Source organism: Engystomops pustulosus, chromosome 1 (assembly GCF_040894005.1).
Source record: "Engystomops pustulosus chromosome 1, aEngPut4.maternal, whole genome shotgun sequence".
Classification (NCBI taxonomy): domain Eukaryota; kingdom Metazoa; phylum Chordata; class Amphibia; order Anura; family Leptodactylidae; genus Engystomops; species Engystomops pustulosus.
The window spans coordinates 262,938,069-262,951,685 of NC_092411.1; the positions used below are offsets into that span (position 1 = coordinate 262,938,069).

The 13,617-nt window shown below is 40.7% G+C and overlaps 1 protein-coding gene across 8 annotated transcripts in view; it reads right to left on the reverse strand.

The window, feature by feature from the left end:
• SLIT2 (slit guidance ligand 2) overlaps positions 1 to 13,617 on the reverse strand; it is a 213,507-nt gene that overhangs the window by 74,078 nt on the left and 125,812 nt on the right. For all 8 annotated transcript variants that reach the window (XM_072126021.1, XM_072126022.1, XM_072126026.1 and 5 more), the window contains one exon: positions 2,532 to 2,603. In XM_072126021.1, the coding sequence (XP_071982122.1) occupies positions 2,532 to 2,603 (72 nt within the window). The remainder of the gene's footprint in view (positions 1 to 2,531; positions 2,604 to 13,617) is intronic.

Consider the following 13,617-nt stretch of genomic DNA (forward strand, 5'->3'; position numbering starts at 1 on the left):
ACTTAAGCTCTTTATGGTCTCACTCTCATCTGATTGCCTTAAAGTGCCGTACATTAACAAAATGAAAAGGATCCATTAAGAATTTACTGGTTCAATTAACCTGAAAAAATGCCACTTCAGCTCCCTACATTTTATGTCGAGGAGAATGTGAGAGAAATTCTGTTAGCGGCAGTATGGCAGCTGCCACTGAGGTCAGAGGGGGACATCATTCTGTAGCATTCAGTCATACGGGTTGTGCGCAATGTCTAAAGATCTGTACACAGGGTAGTGAATGCAGGGAGATGCCCTTTGTATGAATGAATACAATGATGAATGAATGAGACTGTACTTCTCCCATAGACGATGTGACACTCTACATCAGTGATGTGTAATATATGTAAAACAACTACAACTCCCATGAACCCTCTGCCTTGGAGACCAAGGTTCTACTACCAATATTGGATTTAGGGCAGAGCATCCTTACATTACAGATCTACATATGCTATTGAGGCAAGAGTTTCGATGAGGCCAGTGATTATGAATTATAAAATAATGTATCGGGACAAACTGATACACTAGAATTCACTTATTTATGGCAAGCTCCGACAGTGCAGAGCCCGAGAACACGAGTCTAGATACATTGATGATGAATCTGTTGCAGTCTAGGACTTTCGAGTTCTACTTTTAGGGGTCTAAACTGTTGCCCAGACTATTTCCCACCCGATAACATTGCTTTTCTGGAGATCAAGCCCTCATTCTCAAGGCCATACCCCTTTGGTGGGCGAGAAGGAAATGTGAACGCAGCGGGGCCGTCTCTGTGCGAACGCAGCGGGGCCGTCTCTGTGCGAACGCAGCGGGGCCGTCTCTGTGCGAACGCAGCGGGGCCGTCTGTGTGCGAACGCAGCGGGGCCGTCTGTGTGCGAACGCAGCGGGGCCGTCTGTGTGCGAACGCAGCGGGGCCGTCTCTGTGCGAACGCAGCGGGGCCGTCTCTGTGCGAACGCAGCGGGGCCGTCTCTGTGCGAACGCAGCGGGGCCGTCTCTGTGCGAACGCAGCGGGGCCGTCTCTGTGCGAACGCAGCGGGGCCGTCTCTGTGCGAACGCAGCGGGGCCGTCTCTGTGCGAACGCAGCGGGGCCGTCTCTGTGCGAACGCAGCGGGGCCGTCTCTGTGCGAACGCAGCGGGGCCGTCTCTGTGCGAACGCAGCGGGGCCGTCTCTGTGCGAACGCAGCGGGGCCGTCTCTGTGCGAACGCAGCGGGGCCGTCTCTGTGCTTTGCAGAGAATTTGTGACAAATATATACATATACAGGCAGTCCCCGGGTTACATACAAGATAGGGTCTGGAGGTTTGTTCTTAAGTTGAATTTGTATGTAAGTCGAAACTGTATATTTTATAATGGAAGTTCTAGACAATTTTTTTTCTTTTGCCCCGGTGACAATTGGAGTTTCAAAATTTTTGGTGTAATTGGACCAAGAATTATCAATAAAGCTTCATTACAGGCATCTTACAGCTGATCATTGCAGTCTGGGACTATAGTAAAGCATCCAGAGACTTCACCAGAGGTCACAGTGGGCAAAGGGGTCCGTCTGTAACTATGGGTTGTCTGTAAGTCGGGTGTCCTTAAGTAGGGGACCGCCTGTATATTTTTGGTATTGAAATCTGGGGTCTTGGTAAAGCACATCTTATACTCCACCTTAGAGTCAGAAAAATATGTTTTTTTTCCCAGAGTTATGTATATACCGTATTTTCCGGACTATAAGGCGCACTTAAAAGCATTGGATTTCAGTGGAAATCCAAAGTGCGCCTTATAGTCCGGTGCGCCCTATGTATGGCGCTGGGCAGCGACCATACTTACATAGGTCCCCGCTACCGGAGACAGCAGATCTCCAGCGGGAGATCTGCTGTCTCCGGTAGCGGGGACCTATGTAAGTATGGTCCGCTGCCCTCCTCCACCTCCCCCTCACCTTCCCCGCTCACCTTCCCCGCGTTCCCCGTCGCGTCTCGGCGTCGCGTCCCGTCGCCGCGTCACGTCGGGTCTCCGCCACGCCCCCGGACCTCTGCCACGCCCCCGGCCCCCGGACCCCGCGCCTTATAGTCCGATGCGCCTTATATATGTAATTATTACATATATAAGGCGCATCGGACTAATGCGCCCTATAGTCCGGTGCGCCCTATAGGGCAAAAAATACGGTATGTACAATATATATAAATCAAATATATTCTACAACAATTACATTTTTACACAAGACTTCATAAACATCTCCCACATTATTTGGCTGGAGGGAAATGAAATGCTGTAATTTCAGTTATAAAGAGTTAAAATGTTTATTGTATCTCTTAAAAATTCTTCTGAAAATCAGGACCGGGAGAGCGGGGAGTGTTACATGGTGGAGCGATTTCCTGTGTCAGACTTCTGCTGGTTTCCATTTTTCATACAGGTCACAATTGTGTTTGAATGTCATAAAACATTGGAGTTTTGTGGTGTTACGGTACGCGCTGCATTACACAATGTCATAAAGGCCAAATGATACGGCTCCACAGGAAAATACTTACAGATTTTTAATATCTACCGCACCACGAAATGCTTTTCTGGGGATTGCCTGGATCTGGTTCTCACTGAGGTCACTGGAAAGGAAAAGATAAAAACTTTTGAATAAAACTATGAAAAATAGAAAAAGCATCTTATAGACATAATTATACTGTATATACGTCCACACATACATATACACATACATATTTATGTGTTACATCATATGGATCAGAATAATTTTAATTTACGTTATATGTATTGGAATACTTTTCATTTACATAATATACACTTTAGCCTAATGTGAAAGACATAAAATTAATAAATACAATCTAAAAAATCAAAGTAAAAATATACATATTTTAAACAAAAATTGCTTTTCCCCTACAGATGCATTTATACTTGAATAAATGGATATAGATTTGAGAAAGATGATAGAAAATAGATAGATATAACTCCAGCACCCCATGTCCCTCCTTTATGACTCCAGCACCCCATGTCCCTCTTATATGACTCCAGCACCCCATGTCCCTCCTTTATGACTCTAGCACCCCATGTCTCTCCTTTATGACTCTAGCACCCCATGTCTCTCCTTTATGACTCCAGCACCCCATGTCCCTCCTTTATGACTCTAGCACCCCATGTCCCTCTTATATGACTCTAGCACCCCATGTCCCTCTTATATGACTCTAGCACCCCATGTCCCTCCTTTATGACTCCAGCAGCCCATGTCCCTCTTATATGACTCCAGCACCCCATGTCCCTCCTTTATGACTCTAGCACCCCATATCCCTCCTTTATGACCCCAGCAGCCCATGTCCCTCTTATATGACTCCAGCACCCCATGTCCCTCCTTTATGACTCTAGCACCCCATCTCCCTCTTATATGACTCCAGAACCCCATGTCCCTCTTATATGACTCCAGCACCCCATGACCCTCCTTTATGACCCCAGCAGCCAATGTCCCTCTTATATGACTCCAGCACCCCATGTCCCTCCTTTATGACTCTAGCACCCCATGTCCCTCTTATATGACTCCAGAACTCCATGTCCCTCTTATATGACTCCAGCACCCCATGACCCTCCTTTATGACCCCAGCAGCCCATGTCCCTCCTTTATGACTCCAGCACCCCATGTCCCTCTTATATGACTCCAGAACCCTATGCCCCTCTTATATAGAACTCCAGAACCCCATGTCCCTCTTATATAACTCCAGCACCCCTCTTAATTCAGTACCCCCCCTAGACAGACTGTTGACAGATAAATAGATGAAAAGATATAAACACTTGGTAGATAGGTTGGATAAATAGTATAATTGTATTATTCATTATTACTGTTATTATTGTAAATTATTGTTGTTGTTATTATTATTATTATTATTTGTTCTACTGCTGCAGCTTGTGCTGGAATGACAATCCCATAAGTGATGGAAGTTATGACCTTCATCAGGCTGAATGTCCATGTGATTTATAGGCCCCTTTAACAAAAGTGCAGTGTATATTAGTATGTATAAAGCTGATTAAAGTACAAGCAAACTGTAAGACATCACAAATGCTAATCAGAAACACGGGCAAGAAAGTTCTGAGCAGTCTTCATCCTGATTCTCCGTCACTAACATATGTTAAGTGTTACACTGGGTGCAGCGCTGCAGATGTGTGACACATTCTAGCCACGGACTGGATTACTATCCCGCGTAATATCTGGACTGCAATCCAAACATGTATCCATCATAAAATGTAACACAAAAACAATGGCAGGTGCTTCCACTGTGTGACCAGCAAGATTGATGGATAGAAAGATGGCTAGAGAGATATGAGAGAGATGGATGGATAGACATGAGATAGATAGATAGATAGATAGATAGATATGAGAGAGATAGATAGATATGAGAGAGATAGATAGATAGATAGATAGATAGATAGATAGATAGATATGAGAGAGATAGATATAGATAGATTTGAGAGAAATGGATGAACAGATTGATAAATGGATACATAGATAATACATAGATAATAGTAGTGTAGATTTGTACCGTGTTAGATACATACATAGATAATACATAGATAGATAAAAATGAAATAGATATACAACAGATATTAGATATTTAGACCTGCAATGAAACCGGGGGCACATTTATCACTACTTATCACTACTTGCCAGGTTGCAATTCCAGGTATTTGTGCCAGGAACTTAGAATGTATGTGTTGCTGCACCAGCCTATAGCCTTCATCTGTTTAAGTGCAGGCTATGGCGCTATTCTACGCCTGGTCAAACCTGGCGTAGAAGAACTCCGGGGGCACAGCGATGTGTTGTCAGCCGCCCAGATCTATCAGGAAGCCAAGGCGCTAGGGGTGGGGCCAACATCATACACTGGTGCAATTTGCGCCAGCTTATTATAAATGTCCCCCAGAACTGCTAATGGCTCAGTGGCTACATGCACAATATATATGATGTCATCACTTGTAGTCATAGATAGATATGAGATAGATAGATATGAGATAGATAAATAGATAGATATGAGATAGATAGATAGATAGATAGATAGATAGATAGATAGATAGATATGAGATAAATACTGTAGATAGATACAAACTAGAACAAAAGATATATATATGAGATAGATGGATAGATAAATATTAGATATACAGACATGCAACAAATATGATGACGGTCTGAAGGGCAGAATCCAGTCCATTCCGTGGGCACTATATGGCGGCACACAGATTGCTTATGGATCTTTACCAGGGATGTTTTGCTGTCCATGATCTATATAGATGACATTTCTGTGTGTATAGAGAGTAAATATAAAGCAATAGTACTGCCCCCTACAGACCGAGTTGTAAGGAAGGAATAGAATATCCGCATTAAGCTTCAAGCGACTTCTATCACTATCATCCCTGAAACATATGGAATCTACATAGCAGTGTGTAGTGTAATAAACATGCCGCCATATGCTGAGGGATACTACGCAGTGAACTATAGTACGGTATAACACATCACGCCAGGGGCCTCATCTGGGCAGAGCTGTCAGACAGCGAGTGGCGATTATTCTGCGCTACAGCATCCGCTCATTACAATAATGTCCTTGCGGTAATACCATTGTATTTATAGATCGCTTTATGACTTCCCTATAAATGCCACATCAGCGTTCTCACAAAGAAGCCGCACTTAATTATGGAAAAGAAAAAAAAAAATGGACGTGTGGCTTTTATAATTTTTGCGTTTTCCAAGGGATGAACCATCTGTTCCCAAAGGAGCAATAAATCCATTAGGGGATTGGAAATTTAATTACCGGTAATTTTATTCCCCCTTCAATGGTTTAACCTTCCTAAAAGTCTGACGGTGACATCATAAATCTCCAGTGTCATCCGCTAATGGATAAAGACTAATGTGCCCCCAGATCTTATGGGAAGGGAGGGGGCACTGAATAAACTGCTGATCCACTACTGGGAAGAGGCTCGGATACAGTCCTATTAGGAAAAAGAGCAAAGATTAATACCCCCCCATTTACCGAAAATCAAGCAATTTCCTCAGTGTCGCGGGTGGGGCTACACATAAGGGAAGTCCTATACGTGATTTAATATGCACTACGGCAAAGATGGCGGTAATTTATAACAATGCGGATGTAATTATATGGGAAGATAGAGAACGCTCAGGATGGAGACCCAGGATTATTAGGAAGGTGAGATGAGAAACTCATCTACAGGGGACAAGCATAGATCAAGTGTAATACAGCGCCCCCTGCTGAGACTCTCTCTGCAATGTCTCCACATTGCCTAATTAATTAGTGGATCGTTAGTTTTTGCATACACTTCCATATATAAGGGATTCAGGCTATAAGAAATGCATCTGAGTGTAGGATAAAGGAAATTATTTCTTATAGATCCATCTATCTTTACATCCATCTTTTACATTCATCTATCCATCTCCTATCTATTATTCTATCTATTTCTCCACCTATTTATTCCATATCTCATATCTACCTATATCTATCATCTATCAATCATCCATCTATTTCTCTCACATACATCATCTATCTATAAATCTATCCATTTATGTATCCATCTATATCATATCTATCTATCTATCCATCCCATATCTATCTATCTATCCATCCCATATCTATCTATCTATCTATCTAAAAAAGCAAAAAAACAGCAGCACAGTCCTTAGTAATTAAATATAGCGGGTGCTATCCTTCCACTCACACCAGTCTGAGTGGGTGAATGATACACTTATCCACAACATGATCACAAATGTAGACATTTATGAAATGCTATTATATGTATGTATCATTCATTGATTGATAACTATTTGATCACTGTTAAATTGTATTATATGCACCATGTGCTTTTGTTTACTTTTATGTATGATGTCACTGCACTGCCACTATATATATTTGTACAAAACTTTACACACATTGCTTGACAAAGGCTGAGCTAACAGCCGAAACGTTGCTGGAGGTGGAATAAACACGCTTGTTTGTTCACAAGATTGGAGTGCTGCAGTTTTTCTTTGCTTTGGATATCTATCTATCTATCTATATGGAATAAAGAACACCGCTTTTTCACTGCATACCTTGGAGTGCTGCCTATTTTCAATTACCTATCTATCTATCTATCTCAATCTCTATCTATCTATCTATCTATCTATCTATCTATCTATCTATCTATCTATCTATCTATCTATCTATCTCATATCTATCTATCTATCTATCTCATATCTATCTATCTATCTATCTATCTATCTCATATCTATCTATCTCAATCTCTATCTATCTATCTCATATCTATCTCATATCTATCTATCTCATATCTATCTATCTCATATCTATCTATCTCATATCCATCTATCTATCTCATATCCATCTATCTATCTCATATCCATCTATCTATCTCTCTCTCTCATATCTATCTATCTCAATCTCTATCTATCTATCTCATATCTATCTCATATCTATCTATCTATCTCATATCTATCTATCTATCTATCTATCTATCTATCTATCTCATATCTATCTATCTATCTCATATCTATCTATCTATCTCATATCTATCTATCTATCTCATATCCATCTATCTATCTCATATCCATCTATCTATCTCATATCTATCTATCTCACATCTATCTCATATCTATCTCATATCTATCTCATATCTATCTATCTCATATCTATCTATCTATCTCATATCTATCTATCTATCTCATATCTATCTATCCATCTATCTCATATCTATCTATCCATCTATCTCATATCTATCTATCTCATATCTATCTATCTATCTCATATCTATCTATCTCATATCTATCTATCTCATATATATCTATCTATCTATCTCATATCTATCTATCTATCTCATATCTATCTATCTATCTATCTATCTCATATCTATCTCATATCTATCTATCTATCTATCTCATATCTATCTATCTATCTCATATCTATCTCATATCTATCTCATATCTATCTATCTATCTCATATCTATCTCATATCTATCTATCTATCTCCTATCTATCTATCTATCTATCTCATATCTATCTATCTATCTCATATCTATCTATCTCATATCTATCTATCTATCTCATATCTATCTATCTATCTCATATCTATCTATCTATCTATCTATCTCATATCTATCTCATATCTATCTATCTCATATCTCTCTATCTATCTCATATCCATCTCATATCTATCTGTCTATCTCATATCTATCTATCTATCTATCTATCTATCTATCTATCTATCTATCTCATATCTAGCAAACAGAAACTGGCAGCACTCCATTTGTGTGAAAAAATGGTGTTTATTCCATCCTATGCGTAATAATAAACACCCTTTTTTTCACACAAATAGAGTGCTGCTGTTTTTTCCTTTTTTTTTTAATCTCATATCTATCTATCTCTATCTATACATCTCCATATTTTATAATTATGTCCATTCAGTATTTATTCTATGCTAAATGATCACAGATTATATAATCCCACAGCTATCTCATATCTATCCATCCATCAATCTATTGTCAATCCCATATCTATATATCTATGTATCCATCTCCTCTAGAGTGTGATCAGTAGATGTAGACCATTGTTATACACTATACATGTAAACTTTTTCTAAACTCACAGATAATTGGGGCTGACATTACGGAGAAGCCTTTCCCTCCATGCAGGGACATGGATCCACAATGCTCTTCTCAGATATCACAGACACACATGTCTATTTCCGCACCGGGCGCTGCCTGCATGGGAGAATCTGATGAAACCATCACTGTCCAGCAGATGTTTTACCAATACACAGAGAACAATGGACAATACAAAGAGCGGCTGTCGGCACCGACCATTGACTTCTCCACGTAGCACAACGCGTGACATAAATCAGCCATCTCCACCTCTCCAGACACCATATACATTCCTTATACAGTCAGTAATGTTCTTATCATTGTGTTACAATTTGCTATTTGGGTATTTTCTTACCAAAATCACCGAAATTTTGCTGAAAATTGAAAAAATAAAATTGTACACAATTTTTACATGTATTTTGCGTAACCTAAATCGCCCTCGTCTGAATAGTAGTTATGTATTGAGGTCTAGCATGTATCGTATGGGAAGATGATATAGTGAGTGCAGCCAGAAACAATCTCAGCTCTGCTACATCTGTAGCTACACCCCGTGCTACAGGCAATCATGGTAAAAGGGTCATCAGTTGTGTCCTGAATGCAGATGGGAGCTGCGGCGTAGTACTCTATATGTAGTACATTAGGGGAGAGCGACATCAATCATCCCCATCTGAATAAGATTATGTCGGCTTGTTAGCATAAAAAAAACTCTCCAACCTCAGTCTCGTCATGGAAGTCAATTCATTGACCACAGGATCGATCCCGTCCTGCCCTCGCTCTTTCCAAAAGTGCACTTAGATCAATTTGTTACAAGTGCACCGCATAATACGAGAGACCGCGAAGTGCGCCGTGTACTGATGTCATTATTACAGGACGCCCCCAAATACTGAGCTGTTATACAAAGTATGGAGAATGGCTACCTCTGTATAACACTCAGATGAGCCCGCTTTCATAAAGCCTTTGTATGAACCCCTCTTCTGTACAGCCCTTGTAATACACCCGTAATACCCCCAACCATCTTAGTAAACCCCTAATACGTAGGAATCCTAATGAATCTCCCATCAGTAAAGCCTCTGTATTACACGCATGCACACTTAATAAACTTTCTTACTCTAAAACCTCTATATTACACCATCCTAGTAAACCCGAATCAGTGAAACTTCGGTACAGGAATCCTAATAAACCCTCCATCAATAAACCTCTGTATTACACCAATTCTCACTGTTAAACCTCTATACTAGACTCAGACATCCGTATAAACAACCATCAGTTGAACCTCAGTATTACACCCTGATATCCTAATGAATTTTCCATTTCCTTTAAACTCATGTTCTGTGGGTTGGGCGGTAGCCAGGACCCAAGCCTTTTAGGGGACCCTGGGCCACCAAAACCACCAACAAAATTAAAACGGAGAAGGAATTCATCCATGAAATCCTTGTACATCTGTTCCTGCTCTCCATACACATGTACACAGGAGCCATTTCAGGACCTTTCAAGGTCCTCCAAAGGTACGGAAACTGAAGTGTGAAAGCAGCAGAAGGCACACATCCATTCCTCGAGAAGCTGATTCTAGTCCCATATGTAGGAAGTGATTCCGGACTTGTAGGAGCCATAATATCCATACATCCCAGAGCCCATGGCAGTCTTACTCCACCCCTGTAATCATCTTTATAAACCCCCATCAGTAAATCCCCCCCCCCCCATAAACCCTCTGTAATTAATTTGTTTTTCAGCAAACAATGCATTATCTGAAATAAACAAATCATCAACCAAACATGATCTTGGTCACAATGCAACCAATCAAAATTTCAGCTCTGATTTTTAAGAGACGGCTCATTTTTTTCCATGGACAACTTTTGATCATTTCTTTCTTCATTACGTGTTGGTTCTGTTAGCCAATGACAAAGGGAATCTACACACAGCAGTTGCCAATTAGAATTCTTCCTATATTTTCAAAATGGCCTCTGAAAAACGGGATTTAGAATCTTTGTTTAAATTTTCTCATGAATAGATGTCTTGGTCTCGTAAGAGACTCCTCTATATGTGTACTGTACTATGTACGTGACAATGACGTCACAGCTTAAAACCAAACATTCACGGACAGGAAGAGATTGCCGTAAATGTCTGACCCCTGAAAGAAAGAGAGATTACAGTAAACCATCTGTCATCTCTCACATACGTTCTGTAAGATGAGGGAATGTAACTGCTTCCCCCAAAAACAAAGACATCACATGACATTATTACTTTAAGTCAGTGGTTCTCAACCTGTGGGTCGTGACCCCAGCAGGGGTCGAGCGACCAAAACCGGGGGTCGCCTAAAGCCATCGGAACTGCAATTTTATTACATTTTTACTGGGAATCTCAGAGTTTGGGGTCACCACAACATGAGGGACTGTATTGCGGGGTCACAGCATTAGAAAGGTTGAGAACTACTGCTTTACGTGGAGGAAGGAAAGGAAGAGTGGGACCCAGAAACCTGGAGGAGCAGCTACTATGCTGGATCTTTGTGCCTATACAGTATAAATGGGGTGTTCCTACACTTCTATGGGTGTACTAAGCCTGATAGTGTCCTTGTGTACGGGGTTTCCTTTTTTACCATTGTTGTGCTAATGAATTTTCACACCTACATTAGGGATTCACATGACATTTTTAATTTTGGGGGTGGTGTAACGAAAACTAAAAGGTTTACTGTTTACCTTTTTCTGCCCCATTACCTTTAGTTATGCATCGGTCATTAATAGCGGAGAAAAAGTTGCTTTTTTTTCCCACTGTTTGATGTTGGAAGGAAAAACGGAACCTGTCAAACACAAGTGTGAATTAAGCCCTAGTCTTCTTCCTCTGGGAGCCATACAAATGGCTAAAGGGCAGCTTAAATAAAGTGCATGGGATGTTCCTCTGCATATATTTCTTAGCTACTTACTGATGATTTCCCCCCTTCTAAAAACATTATTATATAAGCTTCTGCTACTGAGAATTAGCAGCAAGGAGAGTGACTTATATGTGACATATCAGCCATTCTCCATGTTTGTGTCCACCAGCATGATCTCAGAAGGAGGACGTCATCATTGCTATACACTATGAACACCAGGTGGCGCAATGCTATATAAAAGTAATATTACTTTAATGCTGTTTCAGTGTATGACAATGCAAATCATATGGTCTATAGTAAAATTTTGCCAATGAGAAAAAGCTCTAGGATGAATCTACTGCACTCATCAAGTGAGGACCATCAGAAAGAATTGTATTTGTAATTAAATAAACATGTTCTATGATGATGGGGAGTCCCTAGATATGGGCCTGTAGTCTTTATTATTCCGTATTCCTCTTTCCCTGTGATCTTTACAACATCTATACATTCTCTTGTTATGCCATATGTTCCCCTCAGTCTTAATATTGTATACAAGTATGGGTTCTCATTACATTTCAGCCAGTCGCATTGTATTAAGAGGCAACATGTGTAGGCGAGGTCCTTCAACGTGATTTAAAGGCTGCAAAATAAGCATATCCAATCCTTCTCCTGTACGGAGCTATATATCTTAGGCAGACGCATGACACATGGTTCCCACATGGACTGGAGATATAGTCCTCCCGGTACAAGACGAGAACTTGGGTGATACAATGTTATGATAGATCCAGTTGCCCCCAATCATAAGGGCGACTCCCACCATTCACCAAGTGCCGCCACCTTCCCTCAAGGATATCAAGATGTTCTCAAAGTGTGACAGACAGATGATGGAATTTTACGGAACAGGCACAAGGACGGAGCGTTCCGCAGAGAAGAATGTAACGGTTGATCTTAACAAAAATGAATTGCTGTTCTGGCAGGACCATAGAAAATGAAATTAACAGACTTTTTGTATCCATTATAATTGTTTGACGGAATAAAAGTACAAGACAATTAAAAGTGACAGGTGCGCCGCATTCCGGGCGACTTTAAATCAAATCAATAACCTCCCGCGCGAAGGCTTTACGAGACGGATTCCAGAAATGATTTCCATAATGGAGAACTTAAAACAAAATGTTGCTTTTTCGTCTTCTTAAGGTCCATCAAAATGTTAAAAGGATTTTCATACGGCTTAAAAAGATGAAAGCGGAACGTAAAAGTATAAACGCTCTCTCCATTACTTAACTGTGCCAGGTGCTATACTAGAAGCATATCTGCTATATGACTATGACTTAGCTTCAATACTAGTCATGGACTATGGCTAATGGGGGGGGGGGGCCATATCTGAAAACAATCCCACTTTTTTATATAATTTCCAGTAACCCTTTAATGGTTTTGTCAATAATAAGCCTGTAGAGAGTACAAGAACTTTCCATCAATCCTTTATACAAAGGCATCTTTTTTGATAGAGGTAAAGATGGTTATATTACTTTTTTAGATACCAATGGTGGATCGGGATCAGTTGGCCAAAAACCTGAAATCTTGTGCTCAGGCACTGGAGTCTACAGAATTTTTACACAGAACCTTTAAGGGAATTTAGCACCAGATTCTTGTATGTTAACCAAAACACAGTCACATGTTGTTAAAATATAGTGAGATTTAGATAGTTTCGATTCTTGTGCCCTAGTTTTCTCAAAAATTATTCTTGTGCCCCCTTTTTCAATTTTTTTTTAAATATGCAAATGAGCAGCTCTGGAGGCATCACTAGAGCCCCTCCGAGCTCTATCGTCTGTTACTTATGCAAAAATTTTTGTATGCTTACTGCCCTCCTTCTTGCTCCGCCTCCCCCCCAAGCCCAAAAGCCGGTGACATCACACGGTTCTCTGCAATTTCCGCACTTGCCCGATTGTCTCTGCACAGATCACAGCTGGCTCTTGGCAATTGCAGTATCGCACTGTGAAAAGACGACAAAGCATGCGCAGGAATTGAGAGTCGAGTCGAGAGAGAGTTGAGTAATGTCACTAGAGGGGATGGAGGAGGTGGCAGTACGCATGTACAGAGTTGTGTATAATTAACAGACGAGGGGCTCTAGTTGTGCTACCAAAGAGGC